Below are 20,420 nucleotides of genomic sequence, written 5' to 3'. Positions count from 1 at the left end.
CTTCCAAGTGAATCACTGTGATGACCATGAAGATGGTGATAAGAATAGTTAGTTTATATTGAGCCCTTAAAATGCACTGGATATGGGTCTATGTGCTTCCTATAGATGCATATTTAATCCTTACAACACCCATTTTCCAGATGAATAAACTGAGGCACTGGGGGCAAAGTAACATGCTAGGGCCACCCAGGCATAAACCCAAGCAGTCAGACTCCAGAGTCCATGCCCTTAACTCTCCCACCGTTTCCTGACCCACCAGGGCCTCAGGGCTTGGGGCTCTAGGCTCAGGAGCTTAGGGTTTAAGAGTCCATGATTCTGAGATCCTTAAATGCCATGACCCTAGCACTCTGGGACTTTAGGATTCATTCCTAGGGGCTTTGAGTCCCAAGTTCTGTCTGCTTCACGATGCTTTTCTTCGGTGAAGCTAGGATCTGAGGAAGTCTGGAGCATCTTGAGGTTGCAGGGATGCAGTGGGGACGTGTCCTGGGATGTGGCCCTTACCCGGATCTTGATTTCTGGATTCTCCAGGTAGATGTCTCTCTCGGCCAGCAGGTAGCTGTTGGCAGCTGGCTCGATGAGAAGGCCCCGCACCTTGATGAGATTCGACTCGGTCAGGCAGTCACAGTACTTTTCGTAGAGGATGCGAAGGGGAATGCTCTTCTCTGCAGGAGGGGAGAAGGGAGAACACTCATGATGTCTGAATCATGGCCCCCACCTCTCCGATGGCATTTCCACGAGGCACAGAGAGGGCAAGGAATGAGCTTGAGGTCACACAGCTGGGGAATGGATGGGCAGGTCCCAAGACTTTCCCTTACCTGCCCTGGCTTCAGGGCTCCCAGGGAGGAAGTGGGGAGGGGAGGCTGGAGCTCTGACAGGCCTTGGCTTTAATCCTACCCCTGCCCTTTGCTAGCCGGTGATAGCTAACAAGTCATTCCACCTGTCAGAACCTCCATTTCCCTCCATTAAGTTAGTGGAATTGTACCCATTTTACAGATGAAGAAGTACTTCTGCCAGTAAGTGTTCAAATTGGGAAAGCTGGCCCTGCATGGCCACTGACTGGCTGTGCGAGCCTGGGAAGGTGACCTCCCCTCTCTGTTTCTCCTCTGTTCTCCACATCTGGCACCTGCTAGGCAGAGCTAAGACCAGAGGTCATTTCAAAGCAAAAGTGACACAGCAATGGGGTGAGAAAGAGGCCGGGAGAGCCCACTCCTCCCACTGCAGAGAAGCACAGTGTGGATTTTAGCCCCATTTTCCTGACAAGAACACTGAAGCCCTAGGGCACCAGAGGTCAGCTTATAGGAGGCAGAGAGCAATGAAAAGGTCACAGCGCTGAGAATCCACAGGCCTGGGCCAGGCCCTGCTTGTCCACTGGGTCACAGAGAAACTTGGGCAAATTCCTTCTGCTCCTCAGGCCTCCCTGTCAAACGAGAATGTTGGAGGGATGGTCTTGGGGCTCCGTGGAGCCCAGCCAACCTCTCCTCGCCATCCCAGTGCCATGACGGGAGATGCTGGTGCCTCTTTTTTGCCACCCGTCCTCCCTCCCCCAACCAGACCAGCATTTCCCAAACTCCAGCCATTCATGGGACTTTTTAGACATCGGAAAAAATCCTCACGATTTGCTCATTATTTTTCTTTCCGTCCACTCGCTGTGTACTTTTTAACCTTTTTTGCTTAGAGAACCTTTTCATCATTATTTGCCGTAAGTGGAGCTGATAAAAGCAAACATCAGCAAACAAAGTCAAGTTTATTCAGTGTGGGCTGCATATTCTTGTCTGCTGAGGGGCTCCGAGTTTGAGACCCACGCTGACTATGAAACAGGGAGGGTAGCAAGGGTCAGGGGTTCCTAGACCAGTTAGCGCCCACTGAGAGGTCATCTATAAGACCTGGGTAGACAGACAACTTCTCCGTGTGAGTCAGGGTCTAGGTCCTGGACGTGCATGCTGGTGTCCCCATCCCGGTCTCTGGAAAATGCGTGCCCACCCTCCTAGCCATTCATTCCCAGGTTGGATCTGCCCCACCTCTGCTCAGAAGACGTGGTGGCGAGGGGAGGGGGGAGGCAAACCAAAGCTTCTGCCAAAGAGGACAAAAAGGAGTGAAAATTCCTAGGTCAGGACCTGGTGGCGCAGAGTGGAAACACTGACCAGCTCCACAGGAAAGAAGGGAAACATTGTCCTCCCGGAGCTGGAGGAGGTGGCCCCAACTGTTCACTTTTCCAAGAGGCTGAAGCCAGGATGGGGCTGGACCTTTGAGAACTGCCATCCACAGCAGGGACCTTGGCCTTCACCTCGGGCCAGATGCTGGCCGAGAGAAGAAAACGTGTACAGTTGGTCTCACTCATTCCTTAGATGTTTCCTTAAGTAATCACAGAGATGGAGCTGGCTGCCTTCCCAGGGACCCACCTGGAGAGGGGAGGGCACAGAGAAAGCGAAAGGGTGGGGGCAGGAAGGTAGAGAGCAGGACAGCTTGGAGGCAGCGGTGGTTGCGCCTGGATTCCGATCAGCTGTCCTGGGCCTGCCTTCCTGTCGACTAACATGTGGAAATTCCCCAGATCTTATCATCAAAGAATAACTGGCAACTCAGCCAAAGCGCAGGATCTCCAAGGGTGGGAGACTCTGTCTCAGGTTGACCTTGGCCTTGGGGGCCTCAATAGGACATCTGGACTAGCTCCCCTTTCCAGCCTGAGGGCGACACATAGGATCTCTGCCCTCCTCTGGCCTCTCCTGGCAGGCAGGCTGTGCCCCTCCTGGGTCTCCTCAACAGGAGGGACCCCTCTGCTGTGAACACATCCCCGGGGAGATGAGAAATGCTGGCGGGCATGACTGAAGCAAAACAAAGCTCCAAAGAGCCCCCACGCATCTGAGAGGCAAAGGGTGACTCAACCGAGGCCTGGGAGGAAGTTATTCTGGCATCCGAGGCTCAGGGCTAGAGTTCACCTTCTTATCCAGATTCCAGGAAAGACACGTCTTCCCTTTCAAGCAGTTCTGAGCATGAGAAGGAACTGACATGTATGCATTCGCACAAAGGAGCTGGGAGGGCTCTTCAAAGATGAACCAGCCTTTGTACGAATGGGGAACCCGACGCCTGCAATGGAGAAGAGAAGTAGCCAGGAGCCCACAGCCTCTCGGCAGAATTGCAGGAACTGGGAACTGGGTGTCCCAGCCACTCCACACACCTGTAGGGACAGACCCCCGCCCCTGACTCGGGGCCTGGATGCAGAGGTGAGGGCCGGGGCCTCTGTGTGCCATCAAGATTAGCAGGGTATCAGGATCCACTGAGCCCAGCCCTGAGACCACTGTCTGGGGAGGCAGGTGCTCAGGAAAGGCCCACGGCGCTTCTCAGTCTCCCCACGCTTGTCTGCACTGCTGCTCAGTGAGGAGCGAAGGGCCCCACCCTATCAGTTTCACACTCTCCAGATATTTCCTGAGCACGTATCTCCTTCAGTCCTCACAGCGGCCCATCAGGGGCGTGCTATTGCCCCATTTGAGGGGCGAGATGATTCGAGGCCCAAGTTTGTATATCTAGAAGGTGGGAGAGGCCAGATTTAAAGCCAACTCTGGCCTCCAAACATGCCTTTTAACAGCTTAAGTGTTGGGGCCCCTGCCCTGGTGTCAAATGGCTCTGTCATGAGAGCTTCACCCCTGCTCAGAGACCCTGACAGAGGGCCTGCGCTGGGCGTGTGGCTCCGGGAGTGCCCATGGTGGCTGAGACAGAGGCCCAGGGTGGACTGATGTTTTATTCACATCACGCTGTCCCTGGGTCCTCTCCCAACTCCAAGACCCCTCCGCCCCCCTCACGCCTGCAGGCTCCAAACACAAGAAACAGGATCAGGCTGCTGGGGGGTAGGGACAGGAGACCAAGCTCAATGTGGCCTCACTGAGTGATCTCGGCAGCCACAACCCCTCTCAGGGCCTCCGGCTTAGTTTTAGGGAGGTAACCAGGCATGGAGACAATGCCGGCGGTGAAAGGGATCAAGCGGACAATGACCAGGAAGCTGGGGCGACAGAGGCTCTGCCCAGGGCTGAGGGCTGAGTTAAGTACTTACATTCTTTCAGCCCCAAACAGGGAAGGGGATCTGCTCACAGGGAGGCCAGGCCAGTCGCCGGAGCCATTTAAGAGGAGGCGATCAGGGCTGGATGGAAAGCACTCTCCTCTCCCATCGCTGTTAGAGCTACACGGTCCAACAGGGCAGCTTCTGGCTACGTGCGGCTGTTCAACTTTGTTATTTAATTAAGTTAAGAAATTAGAACTTTAGTTCAGCTGTGGCACTAGCCACATTTCAAGTGCTCAACAGCCACACTGGGCTAGTGGGCACCGCACCAGACAACGCAGACCCAGAACATCTTCACCATCACAGAAAGTTCTCTGGGCAGCGCTGGTCTCGAACCTCTTCTGCCTGAGCCTGAGACCCTCTATAGGAACAGGAGAGGTTCTCAAAGGGGCTCTGGGGAGAGGCTCCTGTGCTGTGAGTTGCTGGAGACAGAGAAAAGGAACTCTCTGGAAGGGGCAGCAGAGAGTCTGGGAAAGCAGTCAGGGGTCACGCGAAGATGAGATGGAACAAATAGTATAGCTGCTAAGCGTACAGATTCAAGTCTCAGTCCTGTCACTCCATGACTGTGTGGCCTTGGGAAAGTTACTTAACCTCTCTGTGATCACTCTTTTCATTTGGAAAGTGGGGGCCATAAAAGAATCCACCTCCTACTTTCGTTATAAGAATTAACCGGTTGCTGTTTATAAAGTGCTGAGGACAGGGCCTGACCCAGAGTGAGGGGGATGGACTGTACACGTTCAGTGCTCAGGGCACTGCCTTGCACGTCTTCAGTGTGGTCAACAGCTGCCCCAGGAACACAGGGCCTTACCGGAGAAGGGCTCCAGGGAAAAGTTGAGTAGGTCTTTGGTGCCACACTCGGGGCCCAGGATCCCGTTGTAGCTGACAGTGCGGGCACAGAGCAGGAGGCGGCCTGTGTGCTCCTCGGTGGTGTTGTTGGTGACGTGGGCAAAGACGTCAAAGTCGCTGCCCAAGTTCATGTCCTGGCCCACACGGATTCGCATGGCTACCCCCGTCTCCTCTTTATCAGCACGCTTGTTCAGGTGGTTGGCCCTGGTGAAGGCTTCCCTCTCCTCTGGGGATCCTGTGGGGACAGGGAAGAGAGCTTCAGCAGAGCTGGAAAGGGGATCAGCGAGAAGGAGACTGGGGCAGGGCAAACTGGCTTCTCAGAGTCCTGGTGACTCAGAGCAGCCCTGAAGGAGCCCCTTCTTTACATCACTGTGCCAGGAAGAGGAGAGTATTTGATTTACTTCCCATGCGCAAACTCCTATCATCCTTCAAGACCCAGCCCCAAAGGACCCCTAGTCCAGGAAGCCTTCTGACTCCTCCTTCCCCAAGATGAATGAGTCACAATGTCTTCCGGAGTTTCACAGCTACCTATTGCCTAACATGTTTTTTTTTGTTTGTTTTTGTTTTTTTAGCCTACCAGGTTGTTTTCTGTTCATGTGCTTACACTCTGGAATCTTGAGGACTAAGTCATATCCAATGCCTACAACAGTTCTTGGTGCATAGTAGGCACTACTACAATGGGGACTTCATCACCTCCAAGCATTTGCACGGGGACTACTTCTACCTGAAATCCTTTCCCTCCCTTCTCCCTGTTATGCCCTCCAGTAGGAATGGCTGTCCCTTCCTTTACCTTCCGTTTACCTCTCCCCTATGCTCCTTTTTTTTCCCCAGTGTTGTTGGGTACACAGCTATTTTTTCTATCAAACCATCAGCTCTCAGCCTTTCAGGGAAAGCACCTTTTCCTTCCGTTTTATCCCTTCCATCTAGAGTATGACCACTTAATACCCAACCCCAGTCAGCCCTGGAAAGTCAGTGGGGGTCAGATGAGGCAGGGGCTCTGGTTTCTTAGTCCCTTCTCTGAATCCCACTGTGCCTGGCACATAGTAGATGCTTAGAAAATAACTGTCATCTTGAATTGACCATTGGATGTGCTAAAATCCAATTTTTAAAATAAACCACGTCCTTTCCCCCTACTGATTTAACGCTGGTAGCAGAAAGAAGCTTCATCTTTATGTCTGATTGAGCCCATCTTAGTATGAGTTTCTTTTGGCCCATTTCTCTTTAATTTAAACCTTCCCCATCTATCTTCATGCCCGTTTCCCCAGCTGTACATGAAATACTGCAACAATAAAAGCTACAGGGTTCCAGGAACCTCTCTTCCATGGCCCTTCTGAACTTTCAAGCCTCTCCACCACAAACACATCACAATAAAAAAGCACAGATGTGCCCATCTATCGCTGTAGCCCCCACTACTGATAAGTTCTGTTAACAAACAACATGGACATTATAATTCTTCTGTCGAGATGCATGCCCCTCGTATGTAACAGCCGTCCCTTTTGGTTTTATTAAGAGTCAAACCCACCAAGAAAGTGAGGCTTAAAAACCAAACGGAATCCTTTTATGGAATTCAGAATTCTTTTCCTAAATGAATCATCCTTCACCACTGTCCTCACAGTATGTTTGTCAAGTTTGCACTTGGTTTCCAAAAAATTCCTTAAAATGGAGCGTGATCTACAGGTCGCTGTTGTATGCAGGCTGCTAGATAAAACACACACGCGCCCACGAGCACGTACACACAAGCCCGACGGGCTGGTGAAATCGGCTGCTTATCTGCAAGGCAGAGCTGATGGGCGGCTCTGAGCCTGCAGGCACCTACCCTCTGGGTACTTGTAGGTGTGGGTGATGTCCTCCCTGTCGTCTCTGCCCACACTCTTCGTGCTGATCTTCAGCCCCACGACCAGAGAGTGGTTGATGGACTTGTGCACAGACCCATCATCCTGCCGGATCCAGTCTATCACGTCAGCGTTGACCTCAGCAAAGACGAAAGGGGCGTCGTATTTGGTGCTCAGGTCGCCCTCCTTGATGGCACGAACGGGAACAGGGCCGCAGCAGTATGTCCCTGGTCGGGGGAGGAGGAGGGAGAGATGGACCTGGGCTTTAGGGAGGGTGACACCCTCCAAAACCTTCCACAGTTCAACCACACGTAGCAGGAAACCTCGAGATCATTCAGCCCTTCGACTCAGGGACTCCATTTCTAAGAAGGCGACATGGGGCAAGAATTAAGAATGGGGACTCTGGAATGCAGCTTCTGGGGTTCAAATCTGAGCCCAGCCTCTTATGAGCTGTGTGACCTCGGGGAGGCTACTTCACTTCTCTAAGTCCTAGCTTCACATGGGGATATTTGTATCCACCTAATAGAGGATGCACAAAATGCTATCTGTTTGATAGATAAAAAAGTTATCCCAAGGCACTTAAGGAAATGAGGGCGCCAAGCATTCGCAATACTTTGCAAGGGCGTGTGTCTGTCTGGTTTCCTGCCCAGACTGAGTAGCAGTCAGTGCCCAACACATCGTCAGGGAGTGTGCGCTGACTGCAGGACAGGAGAGCTAAATGTTTATCTTGGTGTGGTTTACGACTGCCTCAAACTGGTCACAGATTTAAATGTTGAGGACTAGCCGCTTGGTAGCTCTATTACGATGCATCCATTTGATGGAATGAGGTAACATTAAATTAAAACGTAAATCACAGAAAAGTATCTGATAAAGACATGCTCGTACTATATGGAGGAGTGACAGGGCCAGAATAAAAGGCCACGTGCGGCCAGAGTTCCTCGCTCGGGGTCCATGGACCGCCCCCGCCCAGGGCGCAGGAAATAGAATTCAAGAGTTCATGAACTCAGATGAGAAAAAAAATGACATCTTTATTTTCACTATATTTTGATAACACTTCCTTTGATTGTGAAAGCAGACCACAAACCACAGTCTTAGGTGCCCTGTTGACTTGTCACTCATAAGAACCACAGATATTTTCGTATCACTCCATAGTGTCACAGATAACCGGAAATAAATAAATAAATAACTGTTCATCTCTACCAGCAAACGAGGGGACTTGTTGACTCCACGACTAGATCTTGTTCTATAAAACATATATTATTATATCACAAAGTGATTTTTAAAAAGTTCTAATAACAAGATCTCAACATCATTAGAGCCTAGCTATTATATTCTGTGTATATTTAAACTATTATTCTGAGAAAGGATTCATTTGAAATTATTGGAAGCTGTGTGTGAGCATTAATGATACGGACGAGGACAAAGATGTTTGATTTTGGTCTTTGTGCTTCTCCGTATTTTCTGCTGTGTGTGAATTATTTTTCAAATCATCAAAGAGGCGTATTATAAAATATCAGTGAGGTCCACCTGGCACTCGTGTGGACCAGTCGATAGCCTTTGGGTTAGAATCCCAGCTCTGCCCCCTCTCCAGCCGAGGGACCCTGGGTGAGCCTCTGTTTCCTCCTCTGGGTAACGGGGCCATGCCCACCACCCACCTTCACTCTTCTCCTGGGGCGTGGGGTCGAGGGCCTGCCATCCTTCATACCCCGGCTTTAGGTCTGGCCTGTCCATCCACGACTCCACCCAGCAGTGGAAGTTCCTGTCGGGGAGACGAAGCAGAACACGGGTAAGGACTCACACTCTGACTTCCACTGTCACCTCCTGCAGCCAGTCCGCCCACACTTGCCGTGTCCTAAGCTGAGCCCAGCATGTCCCTCGACACCCCTCTTCCCACTTCCCTCCTCTTTGCTCCTCCTCAACTGCTCTCCCCACCTCCCTTCCTCTCTCAGTGGCTCTCAAGTCCAGCTGACCTGACCTCCTAATTTTCTTGACTGTTCTGTCTTTTCCAGCCCACAGGTTCTGTCTGGATTTGGGCCCCATCATCATCCACCTGGACCACACCCCAGCCCCTTTCTTCCAATCTGTTCCCACCAGACCTCCTGCTCCACAGTTGTCAGCATGCCCCTCTCCAGTCGGAAGCCTTTAGAATTAAGCCCAGTCTCCCAGGTTGGCTGTCCAGACTCCGGACAAGGTGCTCTCCCTGACACCCTTTTCAGCACTGTGCCTTGACCTCCCTTCTTCTTAGCCTCCGTTCATGCTCTTCCCATCCCGGCGAGCCTTCCCAGGCACTGTTTCCTTTGGTCTAAACACTGTTCAACTTTGAAACCCAATTCAAATGTGGCCTCCTCTGAGAAATCAACCCACGTGTCCTCTGCAGGGGACCCTCCCCGGGGCCCCGCCTCACCAGATCATCTCGCTCTTGTCACTCTCGATCTCCCCGAACTCGTTGCGGAAGTACTCGATGAGCAGGTTGCTGTTCTGGTCATGGGCCGAGTTATAGTTGGTCACGACGCGAGTCGGGATGCCGAGGCACCGGAGCACTGGGGGCGGTGGGGGAACGTGATGGAGAGAGCTTAGGGGACTGGCTGAGGCCCTAGAGATACCTGTCCTGCTTGGGCCTCCACGTGCCCATCTGTACGCCAGGGAGCACTGCACCCATTGTCCAGGTGGTGTGCAAATCCCCTTGCCAAGACAATGGCGTCCACCTCTCTAGCTGCCCCATGTCCACTCTTTCCCCTTCACATCACAGTGAACAGAAGAAGACTCTCAAATGCAAATCTGACATTAACAGCCCTCTGCAATGGCTCCCCATGGCCCTCGAAGTCAAGGCCAGACCTCCACTGTGCCCCTTGACCCTGCGGGGTCTGTCCCTTAACCACCTCCTGCACACTTTGCTCCAGCCACATGGCTTCAGTGCTCCTCCAGGACTCCATGCTCCCACCTGCCCCAGGACATTGGCACATGCTGTTCCCACCGCCATGAAGCCAGGTTTAGATTATTCCATCATTTGCATTCATAGCAAGACTGAGGATTCATCCTCATTCTCAATGGATGGGTATATGAGAGATTCTTTAATTAGTCCTCTGAAGGCAGCAAGGGCTCTGTCTTATTTTAAATCCCCAGAGTCCAGCACAGGCCTGGCACAGACGATTTTGTCAAATGGGGTGAAGGAGTGAGTGAAGTAGAAAGAGAAGAAGGAAGAAAGGAAGAGAAGGAGGAAGGGAAGAAGTGAAGAAATGACAGATTCAGAGGGAGAAGTAAATAGCAGAGCTGGCAGAAGAGGAAACAAGTCAGGACACCTTCTGTTCCAGCCCCAGCTGCTTCAGGCTGGGGCCAGTCCCTTCACCTCTCTGGGCCTTGTTTCCACCTCCTTAGCACGGGGACGGCACAGGTGCAGGGTCCTCGGGTGTGCTGGGACTCCATCGTGAACAAGGAGGACCTGCACTTGTGCTGCAGCCCAGTTTACAGAGAGGCCACACTCACTGGGAAAGGGACAGGTGTTGCAGTGATAAGTGACAAAGAAGCAGGATGTCAAGTGGCATCTGCAGCCACAGAGGAGGGACGAAGAGCCCGGGCAAATCCTGCCCGAATGGTGGTGCTGGGTGCTCCTGACAGAGGGGATGTCACTTTTTTTGTGTACTGTAAAAGTAACACATTCTCGGGGTAAGACAGAGAAAGTAAAACCGAAAAAAAAGAAAAGAAAAAAGTGAAACAGAAAGCCCTACTAACTGCAACCTGTAGGAATTTTTTTTACTTTCAGTTTTGACTGAAGTTGAGTCTCAGAGATGAAGGGAGGGGCAGGGATGTGACCTTTGCCCCGTGCCCGCCATCAACCAGAGAAGGGATTCCCGGATGGCCCTGGATTCTGGCCAAGAGATGTGAGGGCCAGATGAAGAAACAGCTGTGACCCTCCACCTCCTGCCTGGTGTTCCTGTGCCCTTTGGCCTGGGTAGGGGTCAGATGCTCTGCTGCCCGTGGGAGAGGCTGGTGTCCCAATCCCAGGCCCCATCCCACCGTCCCACCACGTGACAGGCTTCGGAGTAGACACCTGAGGCTTGGGGAGTTCTGTCCCCACTGTGCAAGAAGCAAGGCTGCACTCCTGTCCCAGGAATGCTGTCCCAGGAGGCCTCATTGTCACAGTCCAAGGTCAGGAGGCTGCACCAGATCGGGCCTACCTGGTTCCGAGCCTGGCTGTGCCACACACCAGCTGTGTGACCTTGGGCAAGCCACTTCCCTCTCTGAGCCTCCATTTCCTCCTCCAAGAGGCACTAATAATAGCAGCTTGTCGGGATGCTGTGATGATTCAGAAGGCGGTGGATGCGGGCAGTCTGGCAGAACAGCAAAGTGTGTCACCATGCCCGTCACTGCCAATGTCCATCCGGTCACTGTCGACTGACTCGTAGACACAGAGAAAATACCCTGCGATCCAGCTGAAGAATCCCAGCTGCCCTCAGAATCCCACAAACCCAGCCTACCCTGAACCAGAGGCCGTGCTAAGTGGCATCACCCCGGGTCCCCAGAGCTCCCTGTGACTCCGGTCAGTCTACACTGTCTCCATGTTACAGGTGACAAAACTGAGGCTTGGAGACACCGGCTCTGTTGCCCAAGTTCACCCAGGGGTTAGCGGCAGAACTGGGATTCAGACCAGGTAGTTCAGCTCGAGTCCCTGGGCCGACCCACCACTTAGCTCCCTGCAGAAACCTTGTGGCCATCGGGGTCTGACGCCGCCTTAATTGACCAAGTTTTTTCCCTGGCTGTGTTACACATCAGGCCTGGGAGAAGGCTGCAGGGACCGGACTCAGCCCCGGGCCTGGAGGGAGGACAACTGAGGGCAGCTTCTGAAACTAAACCTTCAGACGGTCACAGCCCAGAGTGAAGAAGGCATCTGCAAGCGAGTCTGGGGCCATGGGCGGTGAGGTTTCTCCAGAAAACCCACGGGGCTTTAGGCCCATCAGAGGGAAGGGTCTGAGGTGAGGCAGTTTCCATAAGAAAGGGGAATTCAGAGGTCACAGGGAGAGCAGAGAAAGCCCAGCTGGGAACCTCGGCCAGGCTGCCCCCACCCCCAGACTGCTGGTGTGGAGCACAGGTCAACAGGCTCCCCGGGACCCTGCTCTGGGCCTGAGCGCTGGTCTTGGAGTCAAAAAAGCTGGGAACCCAAGATCAGCCTCTTAGATTTCCTGAGCTGAGGGATAATAATAATAACAATAATAGTAGTAACAGTAATAATAGTAAGTGGCAGCACTATACATTTGCTGCTACGCGCCTGAAACCATTTTAAGCACTTCACACATGGTAACTCACAACCATCCCAGGATAAAGGCACTGTTATCATGCCCATTTTACATATAACAGCACTGAGGCTCTGAAGAGTTAAGTAACTTCCTCAAAAACACACAGCGAAGACACAGTGGTAAGAAACAGAGCTGGAATTTGAATTCAGGCCTTGATTCCAAAGTCTTTGCTTTTAACGAGTGTATGATACTAGCCTGTTCTCATAAGGGAATTCTCTTCAACGTCTTCTGGGCTCAAATATTCAAGGTTTTTTTAAAGAAACTTGGTTTGTAGTTTACTTTTTTGGTTTAAAATAGCTTTAGCTTTCCTCCTTTACATTTCAGAAAGCGCCTTCTCTTTCTTGACATCAATAGATGATATTACTGTTATTATCAAGTTATGAACAGCTAATGTTTCCTGAGAGCTAGCCTGGGGCCAAGTTCTGTGTTGAGCGGCTTTATGTCATCACCCTAGGAGGCAGGTCATGTTGTTGTCCCCATTTTACAGATGCGGAAACTGAGGTTCCGAGAGAAGTCATTTGCACAGGGTCACAGAGCAAGTGAGCGTAACTGGGGATTTTAAATTTAGGTCTGCCTGGCTCTAAAGCCCATATTCTCAACCCTAAGCTTGTGCTGCCTCCTAACATCCCTGGATCTGAACAACCACCTGGTGGGTGGAGGAGGGGAGTTGTTGGAAAAAGGACCAGAGAAGGGCAGCCACCGACTCCAGGCCACACAGTACGTGGGTGGCACTGAACTGGGGTCTCCCAGTTCCCACTCCAGTACTCTCTGGGCCCCACTCCCAGGGTTCCCGGAGCAGGCTCCAGACCTTCCCACAGCCCAGCGCGCAGCTCACCAGTGCAGGCCACGGCAGCGAAGACCCAGCACTGGCCATACTTGACACGCTGGCAGCCGTAGTTCTTCCAGCGCCGCAGGATGTCCACACTGCCAATCCAGAACATGGGGCTGACGCCGTCCCCATAGTTGTTGTCCCAGCGTCCTAGCAGCACACCCTGGTCATCGTTGCAGTTGACCTGCAACCAGTGGGGCATCAGAGGGACCGAGCCTGGGGAGAGGGTGACGACTGGGCTAGGGTGAGTGAGAGTTCAGCATGTGGTGAAAGGCAGGGAAGGGTGTTCCAGGATGAGGGAACAACAGGTGCAAAGATACCAAGGTGTGGCCGACTGGGATGTTGGAGATGGCTGGGGCTGGAGGCTGGGGTGCAGGAGGGAGAAACAGGAAGGAGGAGGTGGAGAGGGGTCAAGGTTGCAAAGGAGATTATGCTGGGGATGTGGATTTGTCCCAGGGTGGCAGGCGAGTGACATGGCGTGATCTGCTTTACAGAGACCCATCCAGATTGTGTCATTCCCCCTATACACCCATAACCTGGAGAACACAAGGCAGCCTCAAGAACCATGGCCCAGGAGACCTGCACAGTCTGGCCCCAGCCCCCTCCACAGTCCGCCCCTCCTGCTTGCGTTTTGCTTCAGCCACACCAGCGTCCCTTCTGCTCCTCCAACTTGCAATAGTCATCCCTCCTGAGAGAGCCTTTGCGCAGGCTGTCCCCTCTGCCTGAGACACTCCTCTCCTCCCAGTTACTACATCAACTCATGAATCATAACTTAGGGAGGTCCCTCAGCCCCATGCTGGGGTTAGTCCTGTAGGAGACACTCATATGCCTGGTTCCTTCGGCGCGTCCATCATGACCTATGACTGTGTGCTCCCATGATATGGTGGTTAATGTCTGTCTCCTCCCACGCATCCACTAGAACGGAAGCTCTAGGAAGTTGGAGACCATTCATGTCTTACACCTGCTTTTCCCTCAGGCCTAGCCCATGGGTACACTTGATAAAAACTTGCTGGATGAGTGAGTGAGTGAATGAATGGATGAATGAATGAACTGCTTTGAGGGACCACATGGCATTACTCTCATTTGTGTAAATCTTGTCTTTCCAAATATAAGCTCTCGTAGCTGAGACTAGCCCAGCTCCTAGGTCTCCTCATTGTACCCAGAACAGGCCCTGACCCCCATCATCACAGGAAGGGAGGGACCCTGGGGTGGGCCTTCCACTCACTCACCATGCCGCTCACCACCCGGCCCACGTAGACCGGGCTGCTGCGGCGGGAGCAGTCACGGCCGGCGTCCTTCAGGAACTTGGGGTTGATGTCCAGGAGCATCAGGCAGATGTCCAGGATCCCGTCTTCAAACTGTGTCAGAGGAAACAAGAGGAGGATGAGGGAGATGAGATGTCACCTCCTCCAGGAAGGCTAACTTGAAGTCCAGCAGCTGTGGGACCTCTCTATTCTGTCTTACACACCAGACCTGGGGGCTCAGGCTGGGTCTGTCACCTCTCTGGGGTGCCAGCTTCACAGGGTGGGATGGGATAATGACAGTGTGAGAGAAAATGGGGGAGGGTGTGCCTGCATCCAGGCTGGGTGTGCCTGCATCCAGGCTGCGGTCCTGGGAATTTGTAGTGGAGACCACAGAGTGAAAGCTCAGCATCCCTGGGGTGTCCCTCAGGAGCCTCAGGGTCACCTCAAGCCATGCCACTGCCCCTTCCCTCTCTGCTCAGCCAAACCTCCACTTCTCTAAAGCCTGACTCATCCTGCAGAGCTGATAAGTGTCCCTCTTCCCCCCACCCCACCCACACACACTGCTCAGATTGGAACCCAAGTAGATTATAAAGATACAAATCTAACCTTATCACTCCTGTTTCACTGCACCCAGAGTAACCTCCAGACGTCTCCCTGTTGCCTGCAGGGCCATTGTGATCTGTGTCCCACCCCCAATTTGACCTCATCTCTCACCACTCTCACTCATACTCATCCTGCCCCAGGCTCATGGCCTCAGAGCCTTTGCACTTGCTATTTCCTTTGCTTAGAATGCTCTTCCTGCCTCTCCCTGTATGACTCACACCTTCTCATCCTTGCAACTCAGAAGTTATCTTTATCAAAATCCGTCCTTGTCACCTTCCATTGGGCCACCCATCTGTCGTGTTCAAAGGCTCTCCTGTCTGCCCCCTGCTCCCCATCTCTGTGGTCTTGTCCCAATCCAGGCCTTGTCTCCATGCTGCAGAACAGTCCTCCCTGGCTTGAACCATTCTGTGGCGCCCTATTGCCATCAGTCTGACATTCAGGGCTGTTCACAACCTAAACACTGCTGACTTCTCCCGCTGTCATCTCCTGGGGCCCCTTCTCTTATAAAGTGCTCCCCAAGCTACAACATACTTCTTAGGTACAATGTAAACTTTCCCACCTCTGAGCTTCTGTACACGCAATTCCCTTTGCCTAGAATACTGTGCACCCACCTTCAAAGCCCAGATGCCTATTTCAGGACCTGCCCTGATGCCCACAGGCAGTCATTCCCCTCCTTCCTTTAGGTCTTATCATCTTGGGTCATGATGACTTCCAGAAGCTTTGCAAAGCCATGTCCCAAGGCTGTGCAGAGACTGGACACAGATCAGGAACTCAGGAAATGAAAGGGAGACTCTTTCCTCAGAAAGGTTTTGTTCTGTTTCTCAGGGGAGAATACAGAGCCCCGGGGAACATGAGCCAATTCCTTTTTGATATATTGCAGTCATGTCACCATTTCATTTACAGCCCACAGCTGGCTCCAGGGTTTTGGCAATTATTTGGGGGAAGATATTTTTGCAATGATTATACCCAATATTCAGAAGAGGAAACTGAGGCCAGAGCCCCAGATCTTAGGGAGGACTTTCCTGTGGTCCCAGGGCAGGATTCCTTAGTCCTGAACACGGACCCTGATTCGGGGGCTGCTGGGAAGTGTCCCAAGGAGAACCTGACCCCCAGGAGGCCAACACCCACTAAAACACCCGGAGGTTGAGAGGCCAAGGGTGTGATGGTTCTTGCTGCATGAGTTTTCTCAGCAATATCTCAAGAATTCTTATGGGATGCTGGATAGTAGAGGAAATAAAAGCACTGGTTTAGAGACCCAGTTCAGGCTGGCCCGCTGGACAAGGAGGAACCATGTGGAACAGAGATGAGCCGTCCAGCTGAGATCAGCCAAGCCCAGCCTAGACAGCCATGTCCTGGCTGCCCCATAGATTTAGGAGAAATAATAAATGATTTTTTTTAAGCCTCCACAGTTTGGGTTTGTTTGTTAGTCAGCAGTAGCTAGCTGATACACCAGACCAGGGATTCTCAAAGTATGGACACTGGATCAGTAGCATCAGCATCAGTTGAGACCTCGCTAAAAATGTAAATTCTCAGCCCACACCCAGATCTACTTCTGATTTAGATCAGAAACTAGGGGCTGGACCCAGTGACCTGTGTTTTAACACTTTTCCAGTGATTCTGATGTATATTTAAGTTTGAGACCACTGATCTAGATAATGTTTTAAAGCCCCTCTCAGCACATGCCTAGCACACAGTAAGCATTCTCCAAGTGCTGCCTATGATTTTGATATATGGCCTTGAATGTTCCCATTCTCCCTCTTAGAGTACCTGTCAGCCCCACAAATCTCAAAGGCTCTCCTGATTCCTTCCCACCCTGAATCCAGAGCTGATGCTCCCATGGTGGGTAGGGCCACCCTTTGCTGTGTGACTTCAGGCCTGGACTGGGCCCTCTCTGAGCCTCCAGCCATTTTGGGGCCCTTGAATCCTTGACAGCATGGGATGGGTGACTCTGCTCACACTTTTGACTTTGACTGCGTCAGACTCAGGGCCCAGCACGCAGTGGGCCCAAGAGGGTTGGAGGGGCAGGGCATGGCCCTACCTGCCCAAAATTCCAAGGTATGTTCTTGATGAACTTGGCTGAGCCCTGGTAGATGAAGCCCTGCTGGGTAAGGACGTACTCCCGCCGCTCCTCTTCCAAGTCCAGGTACACAGCGTCCGCTGCAGGTGGAAAGGAAAGGGCCTCAGCTCTGGGTCTGGCGAGGGGCCAGCTCCCCAGGGCCAGGCTGGCTTCTCAGCAGCCTTTCTCTCTTTTAATCAGAAATACTAATCATTAATTAATAATCCTTTGTCAATGAGACAAGGTGTTATTGGTTAGTGACAACAACAGCTGTCTTTTATCCCATATTTACCCCATGTGGGACCTGTGATAAATGTATGACATACATTAACTTGTTTAATCTCCACAAAAACCCTGTGTGGGAGGGATTCTTGGAGGCCCCATTTCACAGATGGCAAAACTGAGGCTCAGGAAGATTTCACAGATGGGAAAGCTGATGCCAGAACAGGAGACAGAGGCACTCTAGGCCAGAAGTTAGGTAGCCCTGGCTCTGATTCTCTTTTGCTGTGTGACCCTGGGCAGTTCCCTTCTCCTGTCACCTGATTGTCTTCCCTGGGAGTAAAATGTGACCACAGATCTGAACAATGCTTTGCAAAGTGAAGTCCTGAGTCAGCTCAAGGAAGGAGCATGACTCAGGGTGGAGGGAAAGCCGAGAAAGGGTCAGGTGGGGTCCTGTCCAGCTTGGGGGCCAGGTTGTATCTGAAGGTGGCCTTGATGACATTCTAAGCAGAGGACCAGAGAGCGCAGAGATGAGGCTGGAAAATGCAGGGCACTTAGTTCCCTGTGACTGGTGAGGACAGAAAAGGGCCTGGGGTAGTCAGGCCAGAGGGCAGGAGGTCAAAGGTCAGGCTGGCCTTTCCTGTCCCACTTCACAGGGGAAGAAATTGAAGCTGGGAAGGGGAAATCTAGAGCCACATTCTGACTTTGGGGAGCCCTGGGCATTGTTGCCTCTATGGGACCCTTCCTCCATTTAAAAAAAATTAAAAATGTATTTTATGACTGCGTTGGTATAATGATGATATATGAATATCACATGTTAAAATACATTCTCTAGCCTAAAAGTTCATTTTTTCTCTCTTGATTTTAAAAGAAGTGAACACATTTTCATAGGTCCTTAAAAGTACAGCAGGTCCCAGGTGGTGTGCCTACTGAAGTCAGCCCGGGGAAGGAGGTCCAGTGCCTGGTGGAGCGGGGCCCGGATGCAGAGGCCCTGGCCCCTTGGATCCCTGGGGACATCTGCAGCGACCAGCAACCCCCACTCTTGCCGCTCACTTGAAGGAAGCAAATGTGAAAGGTGCCAAGTGCCTTATGCATCTTGCCCTTTGGCCCTGAGACCGTGCAATGAAAATCAGCCTTGAGATCAATGAACTATGTGGCTGTCAATCAGCTGGCAGTGCAGGAGAAAGAATTTAAGAGAAAGAAAAGCCCTTGGTGTTTTCCTTTCGAATGGGAGTGTCAGAACATACGGAACTGTCCCCCCCGCAGCCCAGGAAGCCCAGAATATGATGTCCCTGCTCAAGTCTCTGTCTGGTAAGGGTGGAGGCTCTGGGCATAAGAAGCCTCAAAACTGGCTGTCGATCCTGTCCATGTTGGAGCTCAGAGGCACCTGAAGGACAGGAGGCGCCCCTATCAAGGGCGGATCCGCCCTCTCCCCTCAGAGGGAGAGCCATATACCTCCCCCCCGCACCTCAACCCCCACTGAGCCCAACTCCTCCCTGTGCATCACCAGCTCCCACCCTGGGATGTAGGTCCCTTTAGTCACTGTGCTGCTTGGCTCACCACCACCTCAACCCGCCAGGCAGGGAAGGGGCAGGACTAGAGGACCGGAGAGTCCCCCAACCTCGCTCCCCGTTCCCTGAACTCTGCAACCTTGAGGTGTTGGGGTGGGGGAGGCACACTGCCATGTTCCTGCTTCGTGGTGAAGGTCACCAACTAGCTGTAAGTTCAGATTGACTAAAATCAACATGAATGTACAGCGGGTCCAGCAAGGCCACTTCTGTCCTGAGAAACCATTCCGTGTGGCAATGGGGCCTGTGAGCAAGGGGGCTCCTCCCTGTGATGGGCCACGGGGGACCACCTCATGTCCATGGGTGGGAGCCAAATGAATGAACGGTCCACCTGGCAAGACCCAGCCACTCCCGGCTCTTAAAAAAGATGAGCAGATGTATGCAGACTGATGTGGAAAGAATGTTAAGCCGTACAGAAGAGGTAAGAAAAAAACAACCCAAGATGTCGGCTGCTGTACACCGTGGGATCCTTTGATGTTTAAGACAGACAGAGAGACCTGTAATACGCCGATGTCTCATACAACATGATAAATATAATTAAAACTGCTGTATGAACGTTGTTAAGAGAGTATATCCTAAGAGTTCTCACAAGGAGAAAAACTTCTTTTCTATTTCTTAAATTTTGTATCTGTATGAGATGATCTAAGCTTGTAGTCATAATGATTTCATGATGCATGTAAGTCAAATCATGATGCTGTACACTTAACACTTTTGCAGGGCTGTGCGTCAATTACATCTCAATAAAACTGGAAGAAAAAGAAGCACAGCAACGTCTCCAGGCACATACACTCGAATCTACGGAGATGAGCCCCCCAAAGACGGCAAATAATGGGGATTCCCAAGGAGGAAAGCCAAAGAGGGGCTGTGTCTCTGCAGAACTTGAAGGTTTTATAAAGAAGATGTTCTCACGTCTTGCTGTTATAATGAGAAATAGAAGCCAAAGTGTGTAAGAGAGAAAATTTAAAAAAAATCTTTCTGTTCAAATATGACATAAAATGTCCCAAAATGGAGAAGAGAATAAACAAATAAAGCATTGGCCCAGGAGGAAACTAGTTGTCCGATGCTGGAGTGGCCAGAATTTCTGCTCTGGGCCTAGGCTTTGAGGAGCAGCGCCCACTCCCAGACTGGGCCTGCCCACATGGCCTCTCTCTCTGCCTTGCTGCGTAGGCAGAGAGATTCCACTGGCTTGTGAGTCAGATGGGGAAACTGAGGCCGGGGAAGGGGTGTGGCAGCCCCCGCCTCCTCCCTCCTGCTCCAGACACACTCAGCTCTTTCTTAACCCTCTAGTTTTGTCCCGCACGGTCCACTTGCTTCTTGAAGGAGCTGCCAAAAGTCATTTATCTCTGAGCCTCAGTTTCCTGCCTGTAAAACTAGGATGCCGACCCCCACCAACCCCGGGGACTGCTGAGAGGAATCATGGAGAGCGTGTATAAGGAGGCACTAAGGGGACCCAGCTGCTCCTGCCCACCTCCCCTGGCTACCCACCCCACCACCTCCCTCAGTTTCCCTTCCCCGAGCCAGCCTGGTGAGATTAGAATAGAGCCCTGCAGAACAGAGCCCAGAGTGAAGGTATGGCCCTGGGTGTCTGCTGGGCTGCCCTTTCTTGAATGGGGCTTCTGAACCCACCTCCATGCCCAGCTCACAGTGCCCGGGGCACCTACGGGCCTCAGACAGGGGTGGGGTGGGGGGTGAGATCCCTTGGTCGCTGTGTGACCTGGGGCAAGTCATTTTGCTTCTGTGAGCCTGTCTCTCCTCCGTAAATAGGCATAATGAGAGTCCTGACGTCATGAGGTTTGGCGGAGGAGGCTGGGGCCCGGAGCTGTACGGAGCGGGCCTCACTCAATCCACTTGGAGGTCTCTCCCGCCCCACTCCCCCACCCTAGT

At 52.2% G+C, this 20,420-nt stretch overlaps 1 protein-coding gene across 1 annotated transcript in view; it reads right to left on the bottom strand.

Annotated features, from left to right (window-relative positions):
• Positions 1-20,420, bottom strand: part of TGM2 (transglutaminase 2) — a 32,425-nt gene that overhangs the window by 3,297 nt on the left and 8,708 nt on the right. The window contains exons 4-11 of the mRNA XM_010975234.3: positions 16,732-16,850; positions 14,076-14,204; positions 12,853-13,030; positions 9,131-9,266; positions 8,382-8,485; positions 6,711-6,953; positions 4,857-5,129; positions 502-662 (exon numbers count right to left, since the gene is read on the bottom strand). Of these exons, the coding sequence (XP_010973536.2) occupies positions 502-662; positions 4,857-5,129; positions 6,711-6,953; positions 8,382-8,485; positions 9,131-9,266; positions 12,853-13,030; positions 14,076-14,204; positions 16,732-16,850 (1,343 nt within the window). The remainder of the gene's footprint in view (positions 1-501; positions 663-4,856; positions 5,130-6,710; positions 6,954-8,381; positions 8,486-9,130; positions 9,267-12,852; positions 13,031-14,075; positions 14,205-16,731; positions 16,851-20,420) is intronic.

The sequence above is a fragment of the Camelus dromedarius genome, chromosome 18 (assembly GCF_036321535.1).
Source record: "Camelus dromedarius isolate mCamDro1 chromosome 18, mCamDro1.pat, whole genome shotgun sequence".
Lineage (NCBI taxonomy): Eukaryota > Metazoa > Chordata > Mammalia > Artiodactyla > Camelidae > Camelus > Camelus dromedarius.
This window is presented reverse-complemented; position numbering and strand designations above follow the sequence as displayed.